This window comes from Carica papaya, chromosome 5 (assembly GCF_054855325.1).
Source record: "Carica papaya isolate Zhongbai chromosome 5, ASM5485532v1, whole genome shotgun sequence".
Lineage (NCBI taxonomy): Eukaryota > Viridiplantae > Streptophyta > Magnoliopsida > Brassicales > Caricaceae > Carica > Carica papaya.
The window spans coordinates 13362213-13379407 of NC_142313.1; the positions used below are offsets into that span (position 1 = coordinate 13362213).

The 17195-nt window shown below is 34.5% G+C and overlaps 2 protein-coding genes across 2 annotated transcripts; one reads left to right on the top strand and one right to left on the bottom strand.

The window, feature by feature from the left end:
* Positions 1–8159: 8159 nt before the first annotated feature.
* LOC110814150 (Sec23/Sec24 protein transport family protein) lies at positions 8160–13026 on the bottom strand. The gene is made up of 6 exons (XM_088219925.1): positions 12831–13026; positions 11733–12709; positions 9663–11483; positions 8891–9007; positions 8636–8707; positions 8160–8555 (listed from the first exon to the last, which is right to left on the bottom strand). Exons 2-6 carry the CDS (start codon positions 12195–12197, stop codon positions 8418–8420), a joined length of 2613 nt encoding a protein of 870 aa, XP_088076051.1. The 5' UTR covers positions 12198–12709; positions 12831–13026; the 3' UTR covers positions 8160–8417.
* A 1207-nt stretch (positions 13027–14233) lies between these two features.
* Positions 14234–16008, top strand: LCD (Pyridoxal phosphate (PLP)-dependent transferases superfamily protein). Its single transcript, XM_088220306.1, is given in 3 exon segments — positions 14234–14465; positions 14468–15396; positions 15398–16008. Coding segments are annotated over 3 exon segments (1368 nt in total). The 5' UTR covers positions 14234–14425; the 3' UTR covers positions 15797–16008.
* Positions 16009–17195: the final 1187 nt, after the last annotated feature.

Consider the following 17195-nt stretch of genomic DNA (forward strand, 5'->3'; position numbering starts at 1 on the left):
TATGCACTAGTGAAAGCACTGGAGGTATGACATCATTATCTCCTACCCAATGAGCCTGTGATCTACAAAGATTATGAATCATTAAAATATTTAAAATGGCGACGTAAGCTCAATCACCAACATGATAAGTGGGTGGAATCCATTGAAACCTTTCCTTACGTCATCAAGTACAAAAAAGATAAGGATAATATTATAGCGGATGTATTGTCATGGACGTATGTATTACTTACAACTCTTAGTTCTAAATTACTAAATTTCAACTATATTAAGGAATTATATCCCAATGATAATAACTTTCCTAATTGATAGGTGTTGAATCCACCAAAAATAAATTTCTATTCTAGCAATAAATTAATAATTATAGTAGTAGTGAATATGGTCGAACCCACAGAAAATTAAGAACCAATATTCTTCCATGGCAAATGATAAAAGTGAGAGTTAAGGATTTTTATTTTTGGACAAAGTGATGAAATAAAACAACAAAACTTTAAGACAATTAAAACAAAAAATAATTCAGCAAAATATTATAATAAAAATTAGTTATGAGAGAGCTCCAGTTAAAGAAGTAATATCAGTTTCAACTTACAGGATTAATCGTTGATGTAAAGATAACTCCTACCGACTTTCAATAAATCGGTTCTAATTGTTGAAAATGCTCTTAACAACTATTTTTTTTTAATGCTAAATTAACCAAGAGACGTTTGTTGGTTAACCATTGCTAATAAATAAACCCAGAGATGCTCCTAGAATTTTAGTTTACTAACAACATTAAAAGTTAAAGAAATATGATCCTAACCAATGAACTCAATTGTGCGGTCCATTTAAGTCGGCTATATATTCCCTCAGTATGACAATAATTTACCACAAGCATCAAGACAACCTCAATAATCACGGATTTAGGAATCTTGAATGATAATATGCAATCATGCTTTATACACAACGGATCCTATTGAACAAATAATAAATAATAATGTGTGCATAGTAGGACGCACAAATACTGAAGTTAAATAAGAATAAAAGCAAAATAATTCGATCTTACAATCTCAAAGCTAGAACTTTAATTAAATCTCTAACTAGAAAGTAGTATTTAGTCACTCATGTTGAGCCTGATATAACAGAAAATCGTTCTGAAGAAAAATACATAAAGAATTATGGAAGAGACAAAGTTTTCTTCTCATTTTTTTTTTGTTGTCACAACTCTTTTTTCATCTTCCATTTAAAGAGACAAGTTGTGGGCAGCTAGGGTTTTTTTTCTCATTTGATATCGACCTCTTTCCATGTTTAAAAGACTCATTTTTATTTATTTTCTATTTTTTCATATTTTTTTCGTTTTGACATATTTTAGAAAATGTGTATTTGATCTTGTGCCTAGAGTGTACGCCTTGTCCAAGGCTTGCCTGTGCATGATTTGATATCAACTACTGCTTCTAGGTAAAAGTCTTGCCCAAGGCTTAGTCACGTACCTACTGCTGTCTTTATACAAAACCAGTTTTACTGTACTATTTTTTTTTAATTTTGAATCTTATCTCTAGACCTACACCAAAATAAATAAAATCAACTAAATTAGACATTAAGTGATTCAAATATGTATTCAATCTAAATAATAAAAATGATTTTTATGCACACTATCACTAATGTTTATGCAGCATGTAAAAAATGTGTCTTCTAGAAGTTTTATAGGCATGATGAGTTTCTATTTAATGATGAAAGATTGTGTGCACCTGTATATCCTCAGCAGGAACTGTTATTATGTGAGTCATACTGTGGGGGGACTCATAAGACATTTTGAGATAGTTAAGACTCTAAGTATCCTACAGGAACACTTCTATTGGCCTCACATAAGCAAGGATGTATAACGAGTGTGTGAAAAATGTATTGCATATAGATGAGCCAAGTCTAGGTCCTTATTGCATAGCCTATACACTCCGTTACCCATTCCATCAGCACCATAGATAGATGTGTCTATGGATTTTGTGTTGATTACCAAGGACTAGGTGAAAGAGTGATAGTATATTTGTTTTAGTCTACAGGTTTAGTAAAACAGCACACTTTATAGCATGTTATAAAACAAATGGTGCAACAAATATAATCAACCTGTTTCCAGTGATGTCATTCAGGTACATGGTGTCCCTAGTACCATAGTTAGTGTTAGAAATGTTAAGTTCCTAAGTCACTTGTGGAGAGTCTTGTGGCACAAATTGGGGATTAAACTGTTACTTTTTACTGCATGTCATCCCCATAAAGATGGACAAACAAAAGTAGTTAATAAACTCTAGGAGCCCTATTAAGGGCAATAGTTGAGAAAATTTTAAAAACATGAGAATAATGTTTAACTTTAGTGGAGTTTGCTTATAATAAGACTATTCACTATTCCATTAGCTTATCTCATTTTGAGATTGTATATGGGTTTAATTCATTAACCCCACTTGACTTAACTCATTTACCTTTGTAGGAGCTTGCTAATTTGGATGGACAACAAAGAGCAAAATTAGTCAAAACTATACCCAAAAAGGCACGGGAACACTTGGAGAAAAAAAAATGAATCATATGCCTACAAAGCCAATAAAAGGAGAAAATAAATCATATTTCAACCCGGAGATTGGGTATGGGTCCATATGAAGAAGAAAAGATTTTTTATATAAAAGAAGTCAAAACTGGAGCCCAGGGGAGTTAGTCCATTTCAGATCTTGAAGCGCATCAATGATAATGCCTACAATATAGACCTCCCAGGTAAGTATGGCATTCCTGCCACCTTTAATGTTACTGACCTTTCCCTTTTCGATAAAGGTCCAGACTCAATGATGAATCCTCTTGAAGAAGAGGGAGATGATGTGAGCATGGATCACTTTGGACCACTTGGAAGAGACATCATCATGCCAAATGGGCCCATAACAAGGAGCTGGACCAAAAGATTATAATAAACTCTTTAACTCTTCATTCAAACTTAGATTAATGTGGCATATGATCTTGGATCTGCTAAAGAAGCTCAAGGAAAAAAGCTACCTAATCAATTAACCTAATGACATAATGGTTTCATTAAGTTACTTCAAGCACATGATGGAAAGAAATAAGAAAATGAAGTAATCAGCCAAGAAAAGAAGAGGAAATTGTGAGCGGTTATCAAAAGAGCCTTCATGGCCAGCCTTAAATTATCATAAATTTTCCTCCTAAATCACGCATAATCTCTTCTAATAAAAGGGGAGATCATATCTATCATAATTAGGAATTTATACTTTAATTTTAATTAATTTTTTATGTAATTGTAATTTTAATTAATTCTCTAAATCACTCATAATCTCTTTTAATAAAAGGGAAGGATCGTATCTATGGTAGTTAGGAATTTAGACTTTAATTTTAATTAATTTTCTATGTAATTGTCATTTTAAATTAGGATATTTTTATTACCTTTTTTATTCACATGGCTTACCCTATAAATAGACCCTCAAGTTTTCATTGTAAGCATTCAAGATTGAAATTAATAATATTGTGAGTTTTATTCAAGAAATATGTCTTCATCTTTCTTGTTGAGTAAGGAGTGAATCTATTTATTAAGATAATTTCTTGTGTTGTTTTTCCATTCTTGTTTTAATCCTCTATTTCTTAGTAATCTTAATTCTTATCATTCTTGATAGAGGGTTAAGTAGGATGTGTTTTTTTTATATGATCAAATTTTTTTGGTACCTTGCATGAAATTATGTGAGTTCCTGATCATGTTGGTTGATCTTGAGTTCCACATCAAATACTTTCTAAATATGATTGATATGATTTCTATAAATTGAGAAGATCTTAATTAATTATAATGATGATTAAGGAAATAATTAAGAAAAAATATGACAAGTTTGGAAAATGATTAATTGCTCTCATAATCTTCCAAAAATCCATGAGATTCAATCTCCCACTAAGACATGGGATTTGTTTTCTTTTTTTTTTATTTCTTTTATTTCTTGATTTCCTATGTGGTTTAAGAAGGAAATCCACCCTTTGGCTGATTTTTTCCTCGTGAAGAAATTTTTTTCCCTTTTCTTGCTCACATCATTAATTATATGCATATCCAAATTAACTCTTATTAATATGGCTTGATTTTAGGGATACTGTATCTTAGAAATATTTCATATTTATCATGAGAGATTTTTTTTATCTTAAAAGATATTTGTAATTATCTTGGGGATTATTTTATATATATCTTATAGAGTTTTGTGTGAGGACAATTCTCATAGTTTCTCTATATATGGGCTTGTTAAGCTATTAATAATGTACTATCAAATTATCATAGTAAAAAAGTTTCTCTCCAGTCTTACATGTGGATATAGATATACTTGTTGAACCACATTAAATCTTGTGTTTTTTCTTATTTTGCTATTCTTTATTGTGATTGTATATGGTTTAGAGATTAATTTTCTCAACAAATGGTATCATAACACATGAATATGATGTTTTATAGTAGCAAATGAAGCATGTTGTCCCATTCAGGTTTGGGATACGAATTTTGGACTGAGGTTATGAATACTGCTTGTTACTTGGTTAATAGATCTCCATCAATAACTATTGAGTGTAAAACTCTTTTTGAGGCATGGTATGGTTCACCTGCTAATTACTCTCCAATTGAGAGTATTTAGTTGTCATGTTTAAGCTCATGTGAAGGATGGTAAGCTTGAGCCAATGACAAATAAATGCATATTTTTAGGGCATCCATTTGGAGTAAAAAGTTATAAGTTGTGGTGTAGTGATCCTAAGTCTTCAAGATTAATTATCAATAAATAATTGATATTTAATGAGTCTATTTTCCTAGACAATTAGAAGAAAAAAATGATAGTAGAATCGGATCATAGTGTCAGAGAACAAGCAGAGTTAGAAGTTCAATCTAATAATTCAAAAAATGAAATGTAAATGATTAATTAAGAAGGTAATGGTGTACTTGATCAACAATAACTATATAGTATTGCAACAGACGGAAATATAAAACATATTAGACCACCAAAGAGATATAAAAATCTAGTTGCACATGTCTTATTAGTTGTAGAGACAGTTGATTTGTAGGAATAACAAAATTTAGAGGTAGATCGGTGTGTTGGTATTTTGCATGATAAACTTAATGACATATATTACTTCATTCGAGACATTATATCGCAGAGTATTGAAATTGTGCAAAAGGAGTCTACACATGAGAATCCTACAGATATGATGATCAAGTCAATCTCAGTTAGCAAGTTTAGGCACTGCCTAGACTTGGTTGGAGTATACAATATTTATTAGTGCCTCTGTGAGGACATATTGGTAAGACGGTATGATGAGACTAACAATTTCTTTGATGATAGAGAGAATTCAAAAAAAAATAAGAAAATTTGTTGATGTGGCTTGATTATGGGGATATCATATCTTGAGAATATTTTTTATTTATTCTAGGAGATTTATATTTATCTTAGGAGATATTTTGTAATTATCCTAATGATTATTTTATATATATCTTGTAGAGTTTTATGGGAGAAAAACTCTCATAATTTCTCTATATATGGGTTTATTAATTTATTGATAATCTACTCTCAAAATTATCTTAGTAAAAATTTTTTTTTTGATCTTATCCATGAATGTAGATACATTTGTCGAACTATATTAAATTTTGCATTTTTTCTTATTTTACTTTACTTTATTGTGGCTGTGCACAATTTAGATATTTATTTTCAATAGCAACTCTCCATTGGTTGACCATACTTTCAATCCATTGGTTGACCATACTTCTTGGGAGGCAAAACCCAACTTTTTATATATTTAAATCATTTTGGTTGAATTAAGTTTTGTCCTAAAAATAAGGTCAGGAGATATATTATTTAAAATTGCGCTTAGATTCCAAACTACAAAGGCATAGACAAGCTCATTGCAGTTGATAGCTATTATTTTCATGGCTCTTGTGGAGGCATTAAGCTTGCTTCAAAGGCCTTTGGATTTAGGGGAGAAGATGAGAGAGTTTCTTGACTTGACATGCTTGTCTTTGCAGCTTGTTTATTTCCATTAGCAGATCGAGCCTTATTTTCTGTTTTAATTCGTTTCCTTATAGTTTTTGAATGGCTGATGGAGAGGTTAATCCCTAGCATAGAGCTATTGGGGGTAAAATGAGGGACAGGAAAATTTTTGTGCTTGAGGCTCTTAGTTGGGTTTGTTCTTGTGGGTTTTTAAGTGAGTGTTTTCTAGCTAGTAAACCCAGGTGGTTTTGGGAAGCTTCTCTTTTAAGACTTTTAAAAGTGGGCTCGGCTGCTGCTGGGTATATAAGGTCATATGGGCTTGAGTCTGTAATATATTTGATCTTTTTTTCGATAAAAAGTTTCTAGCTTATTGTGGACAATCGGATCTCAGTTTCTTGATCTGTACAGGGTGTTGTTGGGCCCTACTGGTATTAAACGTTGATGGTGACAAGATGGAATTTTGGTGTAGAGAGTGATTGTTACATTTAGTTTTATCTGAAAGCATAAAGATTGAAGAAACAGGAGGAACAGAGATAGAAGGAAGGTCCATAGATATACCTTTAGAGCTCTCCGGTGTCTCTGAACTGGTTCTTTCAAGGCTTGAATTTCTCTTGATACTTGCAATTTGAACTTCCATGAGGGTAAAGAAATTATTCCACTCTGCCAGGCTGGTGTTAGCTTTGATTATCTCACTTCTAAATTGTTCTCTAGCCTCCCATATTGATTTCGATGATGTGATAAGGCCGTCAACATCTATCCAAGGGCCGAATGGCTGGATGAATTTACATTGTGGTGAGATAATGATAAAAGGGTTGCCTCCAATACATGTTTTAAAACCAAATCCAATTTTTCTACAATTATAACAGAATTAAGAGATCTTTCATATTGAAGCATGACCCACTGCTGTTCCCCAGTTGGTTTGGTAATTAGAGATACCAAGTGCTAGCGGTTAGGAGAGACTTTGTCCACTTTAATTCGAATAAAATCATATAATCTTTCTTATTCTTCTGTTGTTTTAACCTCTAATGGCTTCCTATCTTTTGTGTTATTTGAAAAGCACTTATTGTTATTTAGCATGTCAAAGTGGAGAACTAACCCACAAAGTTGCAGTAGAGAAATCCAAGTCTTCAAAAGTCTGAGTTTGGCGGAAATGGTTTTAGAATTATTCCTGTATTCCTTTAGATAATATGTGCTCCTTGTAGGATTTATGGTTAAAAATGAAGAACATTGAAAGGTCAACAAATGAGAGGCTCTACAGGAGAGGGGAAAACCTCAACTTAGAGATACATAGAATTGATACCTCAGAAAATGAGGAAAAATATGGAATTTGATCAAGACTGATGCATGTGCGCGCTTAGATCTTATTTGGTGCAGACAATTAATATGTAATATATATTGGATGTATCCTAAAAGTGCTGCAGTATACTAAAATCATTAAAATAAGTGTTATGATAACCAACAAAAAGACATTTGCCATCTCATCTTAGTAATTACTTTGATTTTTAATTCTTAAATTATTTTTAAATTTAAAGAATATTAATTTTTAAATTTTAATAAAATATTAATTAAACGATTTTAATAAAATATTTTTTTATTAAAAATGGTCGGATAATCATAATAAATAAAACATTGATTGCACCTTTTCAAATTATGCAATGTTTATACATAAATCTAACTTGTATCTACAAACCTTAAAATTTGATACCATTTCAAAATATTAATTTTATTGTTCTGCCTATGACTAGCAATTTAGTTACTCATGAGCCTCATTTTTTAATCATTAGTTGGTTGGTACACATGATTAGGAATGGTAACCGAACAGGAGCTAGAGTCGAACTTCGACTCTTTTTTATGAGTAAATTCAAATCCACTCCAAATTCAAAACGAGTTTAATATAAAATAGAACACAGCCGTTCATGTAGTCACATAACAGCAATTGCTCCATAAGATATTTTATTGATTTCAATTTTTAATGAGTTTTTTCCTTTTGTTTTTTGGTTGAAGCTCAAGGAGGATGAACCCGATTTAAAGTAGGGTTTTCGAACCAAACAAAGTTTGTGTAAAATACAAAATAGAAATATTGTTGGATGAAAATAACTAACATTGACCCAAAAAATATATGAATTTCATTTGGGAACCCACAATCTTATGTATAAATAAATAACATTATCAATTAACATAAATCACGGTAATAAGAAAGGATTAGAGAAAAGTGATCTTTTATTCTGGGGCAAAAACATTTCCACTGATGAACTCAATCACTTACAGTTATGTATAATATTCTTTGAGAGGGAAAAATTTTTAGAAAATAAGGAGGGTTTGGAGGGGAAAGGGTATTCAAATTACATTCTCTTTAGCAAAGAGGAACAAAAAATGATCAGGAAATGCCAATTCCAACTGGCATGGGTTGGAATGGATGCCATTTTCAAGGGAACCCTTTTAGAGCTTACACATTTAAACTTAGCTTGGTTCTGGTGGCACCACTTTCAAACTCCGCATCCATTCGCAGAAACTAGGTTCGTCAAAGTGTATAAAACTGCTTTTTAGCTTGGTTCTTTGCTCTGTTGTCAAGGTCCGAAGCTGTGGGAACCTTGCCTCCTGCAAAGAAGTTTCACACCATTTAGTTACCAGCTATTCTGCTCAGAATCAGCCCAGTTTTCGCACTCAAGATAGTTTACCTGTTCATAAGGAGGATCTTTGTGTGCTGGTATCAGTCTAGAAACAAAATACCTAGCCAGGGAGCTCCCTTCCTGTAACAGATCCAGATCATTACGCTCTTTTATGATAAATGCCAACAATGCACATGCACAAAGATAGGGCGAGAAATTGAAAAAAGAAATTAAAAAGTCAAAGGAAAAAGGAGATAAGAAGATGCATGAGAACAACAAAAAAACATTCAACCCCAAATGAGAACTATTTACGGGTGAGCCAACCTTGAATGATAGGATTCGAGGCGCTGGAAACCGAAATTCAGTGAGCTCTTCAGCCAATGTTCTACAAGCAGCTAAAGCTGCAGCACTTCTTCCTTCGTCAGCTGCAAGTTCTGCACCCTGAAGCCACCAGTATACATGTATGTATGAAATTCACAGAAAATTGTAAGGAAAATGAATGTTTAATACAAGATTAATAACGACCATAATTACACAACAAAAGAATTGAAGAAAAACATGAAAATGCCTTCAGAAGGAAGTGCCTCAAGAATCCATTAAGGTCCCACCATAATACTGTAGACATATTTAGACATGTCCCCAGTAGAAGGTAAGAATCTTAATTCTTCATCCCTTCATTTAATGGCAGGCTCAGAACACCATCCTATAATGATAAATGTCTATGCCGTCTCAGTATATTCAGGAGCAGGAAATCAGTTCTGAAATTTTAATCAGCCAATTTTGGTGATCATCAGCCTCTAAGAGTGCCAGAAAACAATAAAATGACTTCAATCAGCCAACAACAGTTCCTGAATCCTGGGTTCCTATTTGCCCATATAAATTGGCTCAACCCAAACAACAAAAAGCATTGCCCAAAGCACACATACACTTACACAGCCACACAGTTTAAAGATTATGCGGGCCCCAATAAAAAGCTTAGTGGATTGAGAAAACAAAAGTATATACAAACATCTCCAGACTAATTTTTTTTTTTTTTGAATAAAAACAAAATATCCCCAGATTATATAAAAGAAAAGAAATGAGCTCAGAAACATACCAGCCAAATGAAGACATCTGTGCCATGGTCAAGAACAACTGCTGTATCAGACTGCATCGCAAGGTCGTAAGCTGGTAGTTCCTCAAAAGTTCCCCCTTCCCGGTGCATTAAACAACGAGGAGCTATCATTTGAAGTGATAAATCAAAAGATGCATTTAAGAATAAATTCCGCAACACAGACCTCTCATCTTCATGGCCAATAATGCTTCCCAGCAGTGGGCCCCTCCTTAGATGGAATAGGAGCTCTGGCAAGGGGGAAAGTTCCTTAGGGAAGCGAAAAAGCTTTGACTTGGGTACTGGGTTTCCAAATTTTTTGGCAATGTCTTTAATCCTTTCATCTATTGTCCTTTGCATATCTATCAAATCTGAATAATTCTGAGCCCGCAAGAGGGTCCTTTTGGCAATAAGGACCGCAGCCACTTCATCTTGAACACTCTGAAGATATGTTGAAACACTATCAACAGTTGGCAGTCGGATAGTAATTACTCTAGATATATCAGCTTGATAAACATTTGAATATTGAAATGCAAACTGGAAGTAAACATGATCACTCTTGATGTCTCTCCTGTTTTCCATTGATAGCGAGAAGCTCCGTGCTTCTTCCACACTTAGCATTTCTATGGAGAGAGCTGTGTCATTTTTGAAGGTTTCAAGAGTGTCTATATGTGCCTCTTCGCCAGGACCCACAACTTGAGTGACAAGGATATCATCAGAACAGCGTACTTCTAACAAACCATTGGAACCTGCTGCTCTGGCAGATGCCCTTTGCAAGTTCACACCAAAGGCTTCTCCAAAGTCATCATGGAGAAGTAAAACACCACCAGAAGCTTTTGCAAGAGGTTGTAGAATAGGAACCCTAACAGGACAAGTTCCAGCACATAAAATGTCAACCACTGTATTGTTTCGATAAGCCTCACGTCCTAGATGCTCCATCCATTTTACCGCTGTCTTTTCCATATGCGGATAATTAGGATGACTAAAAGAATGGGGTACTGATCCAGGGCCAAAAGTATTTGGACCACCGGCACATACAAGAATTCTGCTGCTACCTCCTGCCCTTTTAACTACACCTCGAGACATCTCTGCTGATGGCCCTTGAATCATAGCTAAAGCAACCTCCACTGCTGCACCCAAGGACCGGTCCCTTGATGCTTCTGAAATGTTCAATTTGTAAGGTCTCAATGATGAGAAAATCTCATGTGCTACTTTTTCTGAAGCATGCATAGGTGACAAGTATACGCCACTTCCATAAACCAATGCTTTAAGGGACTCCTTAGTGGGTGATTTGTCACCAGGAAGCACATCAGCAGATGCTACTGATTCCTCTGAGAAATCATAAACTGATATTGTACAGCCATACAATATAATTCCCAGCCTCGTCGTTTGGGGAAGTGAATCAACAAACGCATGCAAAGAGCTCTGTAAATGCTGGAGGTGGGGCTCATCTAAACATTCATCTATAACAAGAAAAATAGTTGTAGGCACTCTAGAGTCGGAAGCTGGAACAAAACCAGGCCTCTTATTCCCAGTTTGAACATAATCAACCAAGGGTGATGAGAGTTCAGGAAAATTACAAACATCTTCCTTGCTGGAAGCGACATATTCACCTTCACTTCCATTCAGTTTCCGGCAGATAACACACTGCCACTGACCAGAACCGATCAATAAGGTGCAATAGAGATTTGAAAAAGCCCCACAATTATGGCAGCGATGTGGATCACGCTGTACTATTTGAGGGCCAGGGGAAATCTCTCTTCCAGGAGAAACTATCGCCCCAAAACCTAAGCTGGGTACATTTGCTTGTTTCTTTTGTTTCAAGACCTATTTAAGAAAGCATGTAAATAAGACCTTGCAGATTGTGAGGGAAAGTGATTTCAGACTAATGCAAGTAATTACTTCATCAGTTAACAAATTGATATTGACAAGCCACTAAAACTAGGGGAAAGAAATGTTTCTCAAAATAATTTAGAATTCTTCAGTATAAGGTCATTATTGTTGACAGCCAGATAAGTGGCATTATTCATCATGGATTTGATGCTTGGAAGTAAAACCAAAGAGAATGAGAGATACCTTGTGAGCTGAGAATAGAACACATGGAGAATCACTCACAGGATCAGATTCGACAATGGCACTAGCATCAGATAATTGGTGCTGCAGCTCCATGGATCCATTAGAGAATTGGGGAGGTGAAGATGTAGGCAAAGATGAACCTGACGAGAAAGCAACTGGCTGGGGAGTTGTCGGCGAGGCGCGAAAAGGCACGGCAGCTGGCCGGACTGGTGAGGTAAAGACAGGAGGGCCGGGAGGAGTGCTTAAATGTGAAATAGGGCTCCCAGTTCTGATCCCGTTTGCAGGTGATAGTATATTTGGGTTTTTGATTGAAGGAGAAGGGATCTGATCTTGTTGTAGTCTTGGTGGAGGAAAGATAGGCGGTGCTGGTGAACTCAAAGTAGGAGGAGGAGGGACTGGACCTTTCCTAGGCTGCGGAATGATAGTAACAGGGTAGCCAATGGAGGGTGGTGGCGGATTAGCCATTGAAACTAAGAAGTGCCTTTATTGGAAAACAGGAATGCTAAAAAAAACCCAGAAACGAATATCAAAAGTGTAAAGCTAACAGCAAGAGATTCAAACCCAAACCTAGTTCTCAAAAGAGGAAACAAATTGAGGGTTTTAAGAGTTGCAGAGAATTTCAATGAATTATCCCCATTACCACAGTTAACAAATTACAAAAACAGTCACAAATCACTTAAACGCAAAAACAAGAGACTACTAATCAAGCCCTCACTTATCGCGGAAGCAAAGATGATTGGAGGTGGTTCACAGAAAAAACAAAACAAAAAAGGACTTGATGCGAACCCAGCTCAAGATATCCACTTTAAAGCCACGAACTCGATCCAAAACCCCCAGAAGACACCAGAATTCCTTCTTCCCAAATGAAACAAACTTTAAAGAGGCTAAACCGGGCTCTTGTTAAAAACCCGATCACCTGACTCCGCACTTCCGCAGAATTACAGCTTCAATAAAAATCCCTCTCTCCACAGCTAAATCTAGAAAATTCAGAACAAAAAAGAAATTACTAATTAAAAACAAAAACTTTATTATAAGTGAATGATCTAGGGTTTAAACGAACAAGCAAAGAAAATTGGAAAAAAGATGGGAATGGCGTACCTCAATTGAGAGATGAAGGCGTCTTATTTGAAAATCCAATACCGAAATACCAAGACTTTTACTGTTTAGGAGACTCTGGGCATGTGTTTCAAAGGAGCTCTCGGGTTTTCCTCTCTGTGCTAGTTATGTGCTAATATTTTATGACACAGCACATGAGAGACGAGAGAGAGCCCCTCCGTGATGGGGAACGCAAGGTAACAGTAAATAGTCGTGATGAAAAACTTTTTCACTGCATCCAACCTACCAGCTCATAACTACCAATCACCCAATCAAAAACTGCCACGTAATCTTATTATACGTATAACTCGGCCGTTAGTTTTGAAACCGTTAACGTTAAAGTAAACATAAAATTGCCCAACTCCAATAATGCTTACCGAGTTACTGTAAATAAATAAATGAGAAAATTATTACACGCTATAGATTAAATATGTTTAATTAAGAATAAAAAGTAGCTGCTAAAAAAATAATTTATTATATAATAAATTGAGGTAAATAAATAATAATTTAATCATAGAAATTAAAAAATTAAAAACAAAGATAAAATTAATTTTTCCTCGATGGTCTGATTACATTGAATAATGAGACGTCAAAGCATAGGAAAAAATTTCTGAGTCAGTTACTTTATCTCCAAACTAAGTTTTACCACGTCAGAGCGACTGTCACTATTCTTAGTTTTGATTGGGCAATGCTGTTTGTCACATAAGTTTATGATGTATAAGGGATAATCGCATATTTTAAAAGAACTCACGTTCATGCTCACCCTTCTTAAGAGACCTTTTTTAATGGTGTCGATTTACACTCTATTTTGATAAATTTTAGTAATCGTTAATTAATGTATGATAATGTCAGTAATTAAATGACAATGACATAGGATATGAATGATAATTTTTTTTTGTATTTAGATGATTGTATATTAATATATATTAATGATATATTTTTGTTTGGCTAATAGAATGATATGATTGTATTTTCAGTCAAATTACTAATTTATTCATACATATTTATATAATAGTAAGTAATATGTAAGAAATATATAATAAAAAATAAATAAATTATTTACTAATATAATTATATTTATATTTAAATAAATAATTATTATAAATTAAATTTTTATATTTAATAAAATAAATAATAAATTATGAAAATAAAATTAGAATTAAGTATATTATATGGGGTATAAAGGAAAAAAAAGTAATCTGTTAGTCATATGCTATCGATTTGGTGATTTTAAAATTTATTCAAAATTTACCGATTTGATATCATTTATTATCATTAGAAGTTGAAATAAACATGATTTTCTCACACTCATGTAATACCATACATTAAAATACTATCGTTTATTGCCATGCGAACAGAATCTTTGGGGAAACCAAAATTTCAAAGTTCAAACCCTCGTAATCTATGATCGACAACGATTGTACTACTCCACTCCCTCTTCTACACAAAACAACAAAAATAATCCTCTCTTTTTGTGTCACACTAATGCTTCACACTATATAACTACTATCTTTAAAACCCTAGATTACCTCTCCAATCAAATAATGATGCCTATTTACATTCTTTACCAGGAACCCTAACTACCATACATAGATCCAATGGACAAGGAGGATCCACGAAATGAAGACTCTAATCACCACATCTCACTAAAAAGTCGAGGCTCAACCGTTTCATATCCGAGTTGGAAATCCAGGGGGAGTTCACCCACCACCAAAGTAGGGTAGCTCAAATAAATAACGGCAGCTTTGGCTGCTGCCCTGGCTCTGTTCTAGTGACCCAAAGGAGCTGGCAGCTTCAGTTTCTTCAATAACCCGACGACTTCTACTTCAACCAACTCCGCAAGGGGATCCTAAAATCATGCAATATCATCAAGGACCTTATCAACGCTGATGACGTGGCACAGGTCTCTCTTGTCAACAACGCCACCACTGCCGCAACTATCGTTCTACAGAAAATTGGCAGAGGATTGGTTAATGGCAGATTCTGGAGGAACGATACCATTTTGATGTTCCACTGTTCATTTCAGAGCGTAAAGAAATCGATCCAAGCGTACGTGTCACGAGCGGGAGGGTCCGTCATGGAAATATAATTGTCTTTCCCAGTGAAGTCAGAGGAAGAAGTCATTGCAGCATTTAAGAAAGGGTTGAAGAGAGGCCAAGTTGACGGTTAAAAAGTGAGGTTAGCGATAATCGATCATATAACCTCAATGTCGTGCTTCTTGGTCTTGATTTGCAAATTAGTCAAGATTTACCGAGAAGGAGTAGACTAGATTTTCATCGACGCAGCTCACGTAATTGGCAGCGTTAAAGTCAATGTTCAAGAAATTGGGGCTAATTATTACGTTAGCAATCTACATAAATGTTTCTTTTGCCCACTCTCTGTGCTAGTCTTGCCCTCTATGGCGGTCTTTTACTGTAGGAAATCTAATTCCACATCTGATGTTCATCACCCTGTGGTATCACGCGAGTACAGGAATCGCTTGCCCATTGAGAACGTGTGGATTGGAACGAGGGTTTATAGCTCACAATTGGTGGTTCCATCGGCGCTAGAATTTATGAATAGGTTTAAGGAGTTGAATAGAGGGGATAATGAAGAGGAACCACAAAGAGGTCATGAAAATGGGGAAGATGTTAGCAGAGTCGTGGGGCACTTGTCTAGGGTCGCCTCTGGAGATGTGCGTCGGGATGGTCATGATTGGTTTGCCTTCGAGATTGTGTTTGATGAATGAGGACGATGCGATGAGGTTGAGATCATTTTTGCAGGTACATTATAGGGTTGAGGTTCTGATTCACTATCAAGGGTTTGGAGATGGGAAGGAAAGAGTGAGAGATAAAGATGGTTTTGTAACTGGGCACGCCTAAATTTCTCACCAAGTTTATAACATATTACAGGATTACCAGAAGTTTAGAGATGCAATTAACCAGCTTGTCCAGGATAATAAAATTTTTAAAATGCTCCTGCTAGAGTGAAGAGGTGTGTATGCTTCTCACTGTTTTTCTTTATACTTGGGGGGTTTTATGCTCCGTTAAGAAGCAGAAGCAGGGCATTATTTTTGTGCGGGTTAATGATGTTATCATCTTGTACTTATTATTATTGTTCAATCGCGTTGATGTTAAGAAATTCCATTTTGATGTCAAGAATTTGATACTACTACTCGATAATTTATAGTTGGTTTAATGCAGACTTTGTTTGCTCTTCCATATCCGACGATCTGAATAATCTATTCACTATGCATTATTTTGAGAGGATGAGTGGTTGTATATTTCATAAATTGTATAAGAAGGGATATAACAAAAGTTTTTTATCAGCTTTTAGGCTTTGATGTCTAGTTTTATTTTAGCATTATTTTGTTTATAGGGCATTTTCATCTAATCCAAAACATTTGGCATAATCCAAATACGTGTTTGTTTAATATGTAGGCATATTCAATAAGGTTATGCATGTTAGCGATTTCACATCGTAGAATGTGTCAGCCGCTATGTTGTTCCATTTTAGTCTTGCTTTCCTGTGACTGCAATATGATTTTTATGGGTCTATTTTGGGTGATTTTTTCTCTGTGTGATCTAGCTCCAAACGAACTGTTTTTTCTTGAAGAAAAAAGCCAAGCATTTCTGAATACTTAGCTTTACAGGAGAAACTCAAAAGGCTTCCAACATACAGCTTTTGTAAAACTAGAAAAACGAGAAATAGTTCTAGGATATAATGAGATGGATATATATTCTGTAGCTGGATGTTTTGAAAATTGTAAATTTTGGTCTGTTCACCGTCTGCATGACTGTTTATGAGAGAACTTTTAGTAGAGAAATGTTATATGTTATTCAACTTGAGATCTTTAATACTGTTTTTTATTTTATTGTTTAGAAGCAAGAGATCAATGAGCCTTTTATGGATGTATTGGGTTTATCCTATTTATACACTAAACACCACTCTTCGATAAAACTGATTATCATTATTGAAAAATGTGAGTAGAGAAATCAAAGGTTGCATATCTTGATTTTCTTTCATTTTCATTATGGCAATAGGTTGTAAACATTGAAGTGTGCTTCTGTAAAACAATATTTTTCTTCATTAGTTTAACATATGCATCCATATTGTTACGTGTATAAATTAGAGCTGCAAAAGGTTTTCTAGTGATAGACTGTAAACTTTTTTTTTCTTTCTGGGGCTTTTGTCTGATACCCTTGTAGTCTGTACAATAAATTTTATGAACGTAAGAATTCTTTTTAAGTGTTTCAACCATGTTTTTCTTGGTTCAATTTTTATTTTATTACTTTCTGTCATTTTAATTTCAGTCATACACTTAAGAATTTATTCTCTATTGATAATATGAGAATATTAAATGACTGATTCTTCCTTCAGGTTTTTTTT

What these genes read in the sequence shown, in the direction of transcription:
- LOC110814150 (XM_088219925.1), bottom strand. Translation starts at nt 12,197, where the DNA reads ATGGCTAATCCGCCACCACCCTCCATTGGCTACCCTGTTACTATCATT. An exon ending in CTCGAATCCTATCATTCAAG is followed by an intron (nt 8,708 to 8,890) that starts GTTGGCTCACCC and finishes GATCTGTTACAG; the next exon opens with GAAGGGAGCTCCCTGGCTAG. An exon ending in AAGATCCTCCTTATGAACAG is followed by an intron (nt 8,556 to 8,635) that starts GTAAACTATCTT and finishes ACTTCTTTGCAG; the next exon opens with GAGGCAAGGTTCCCACAGCT.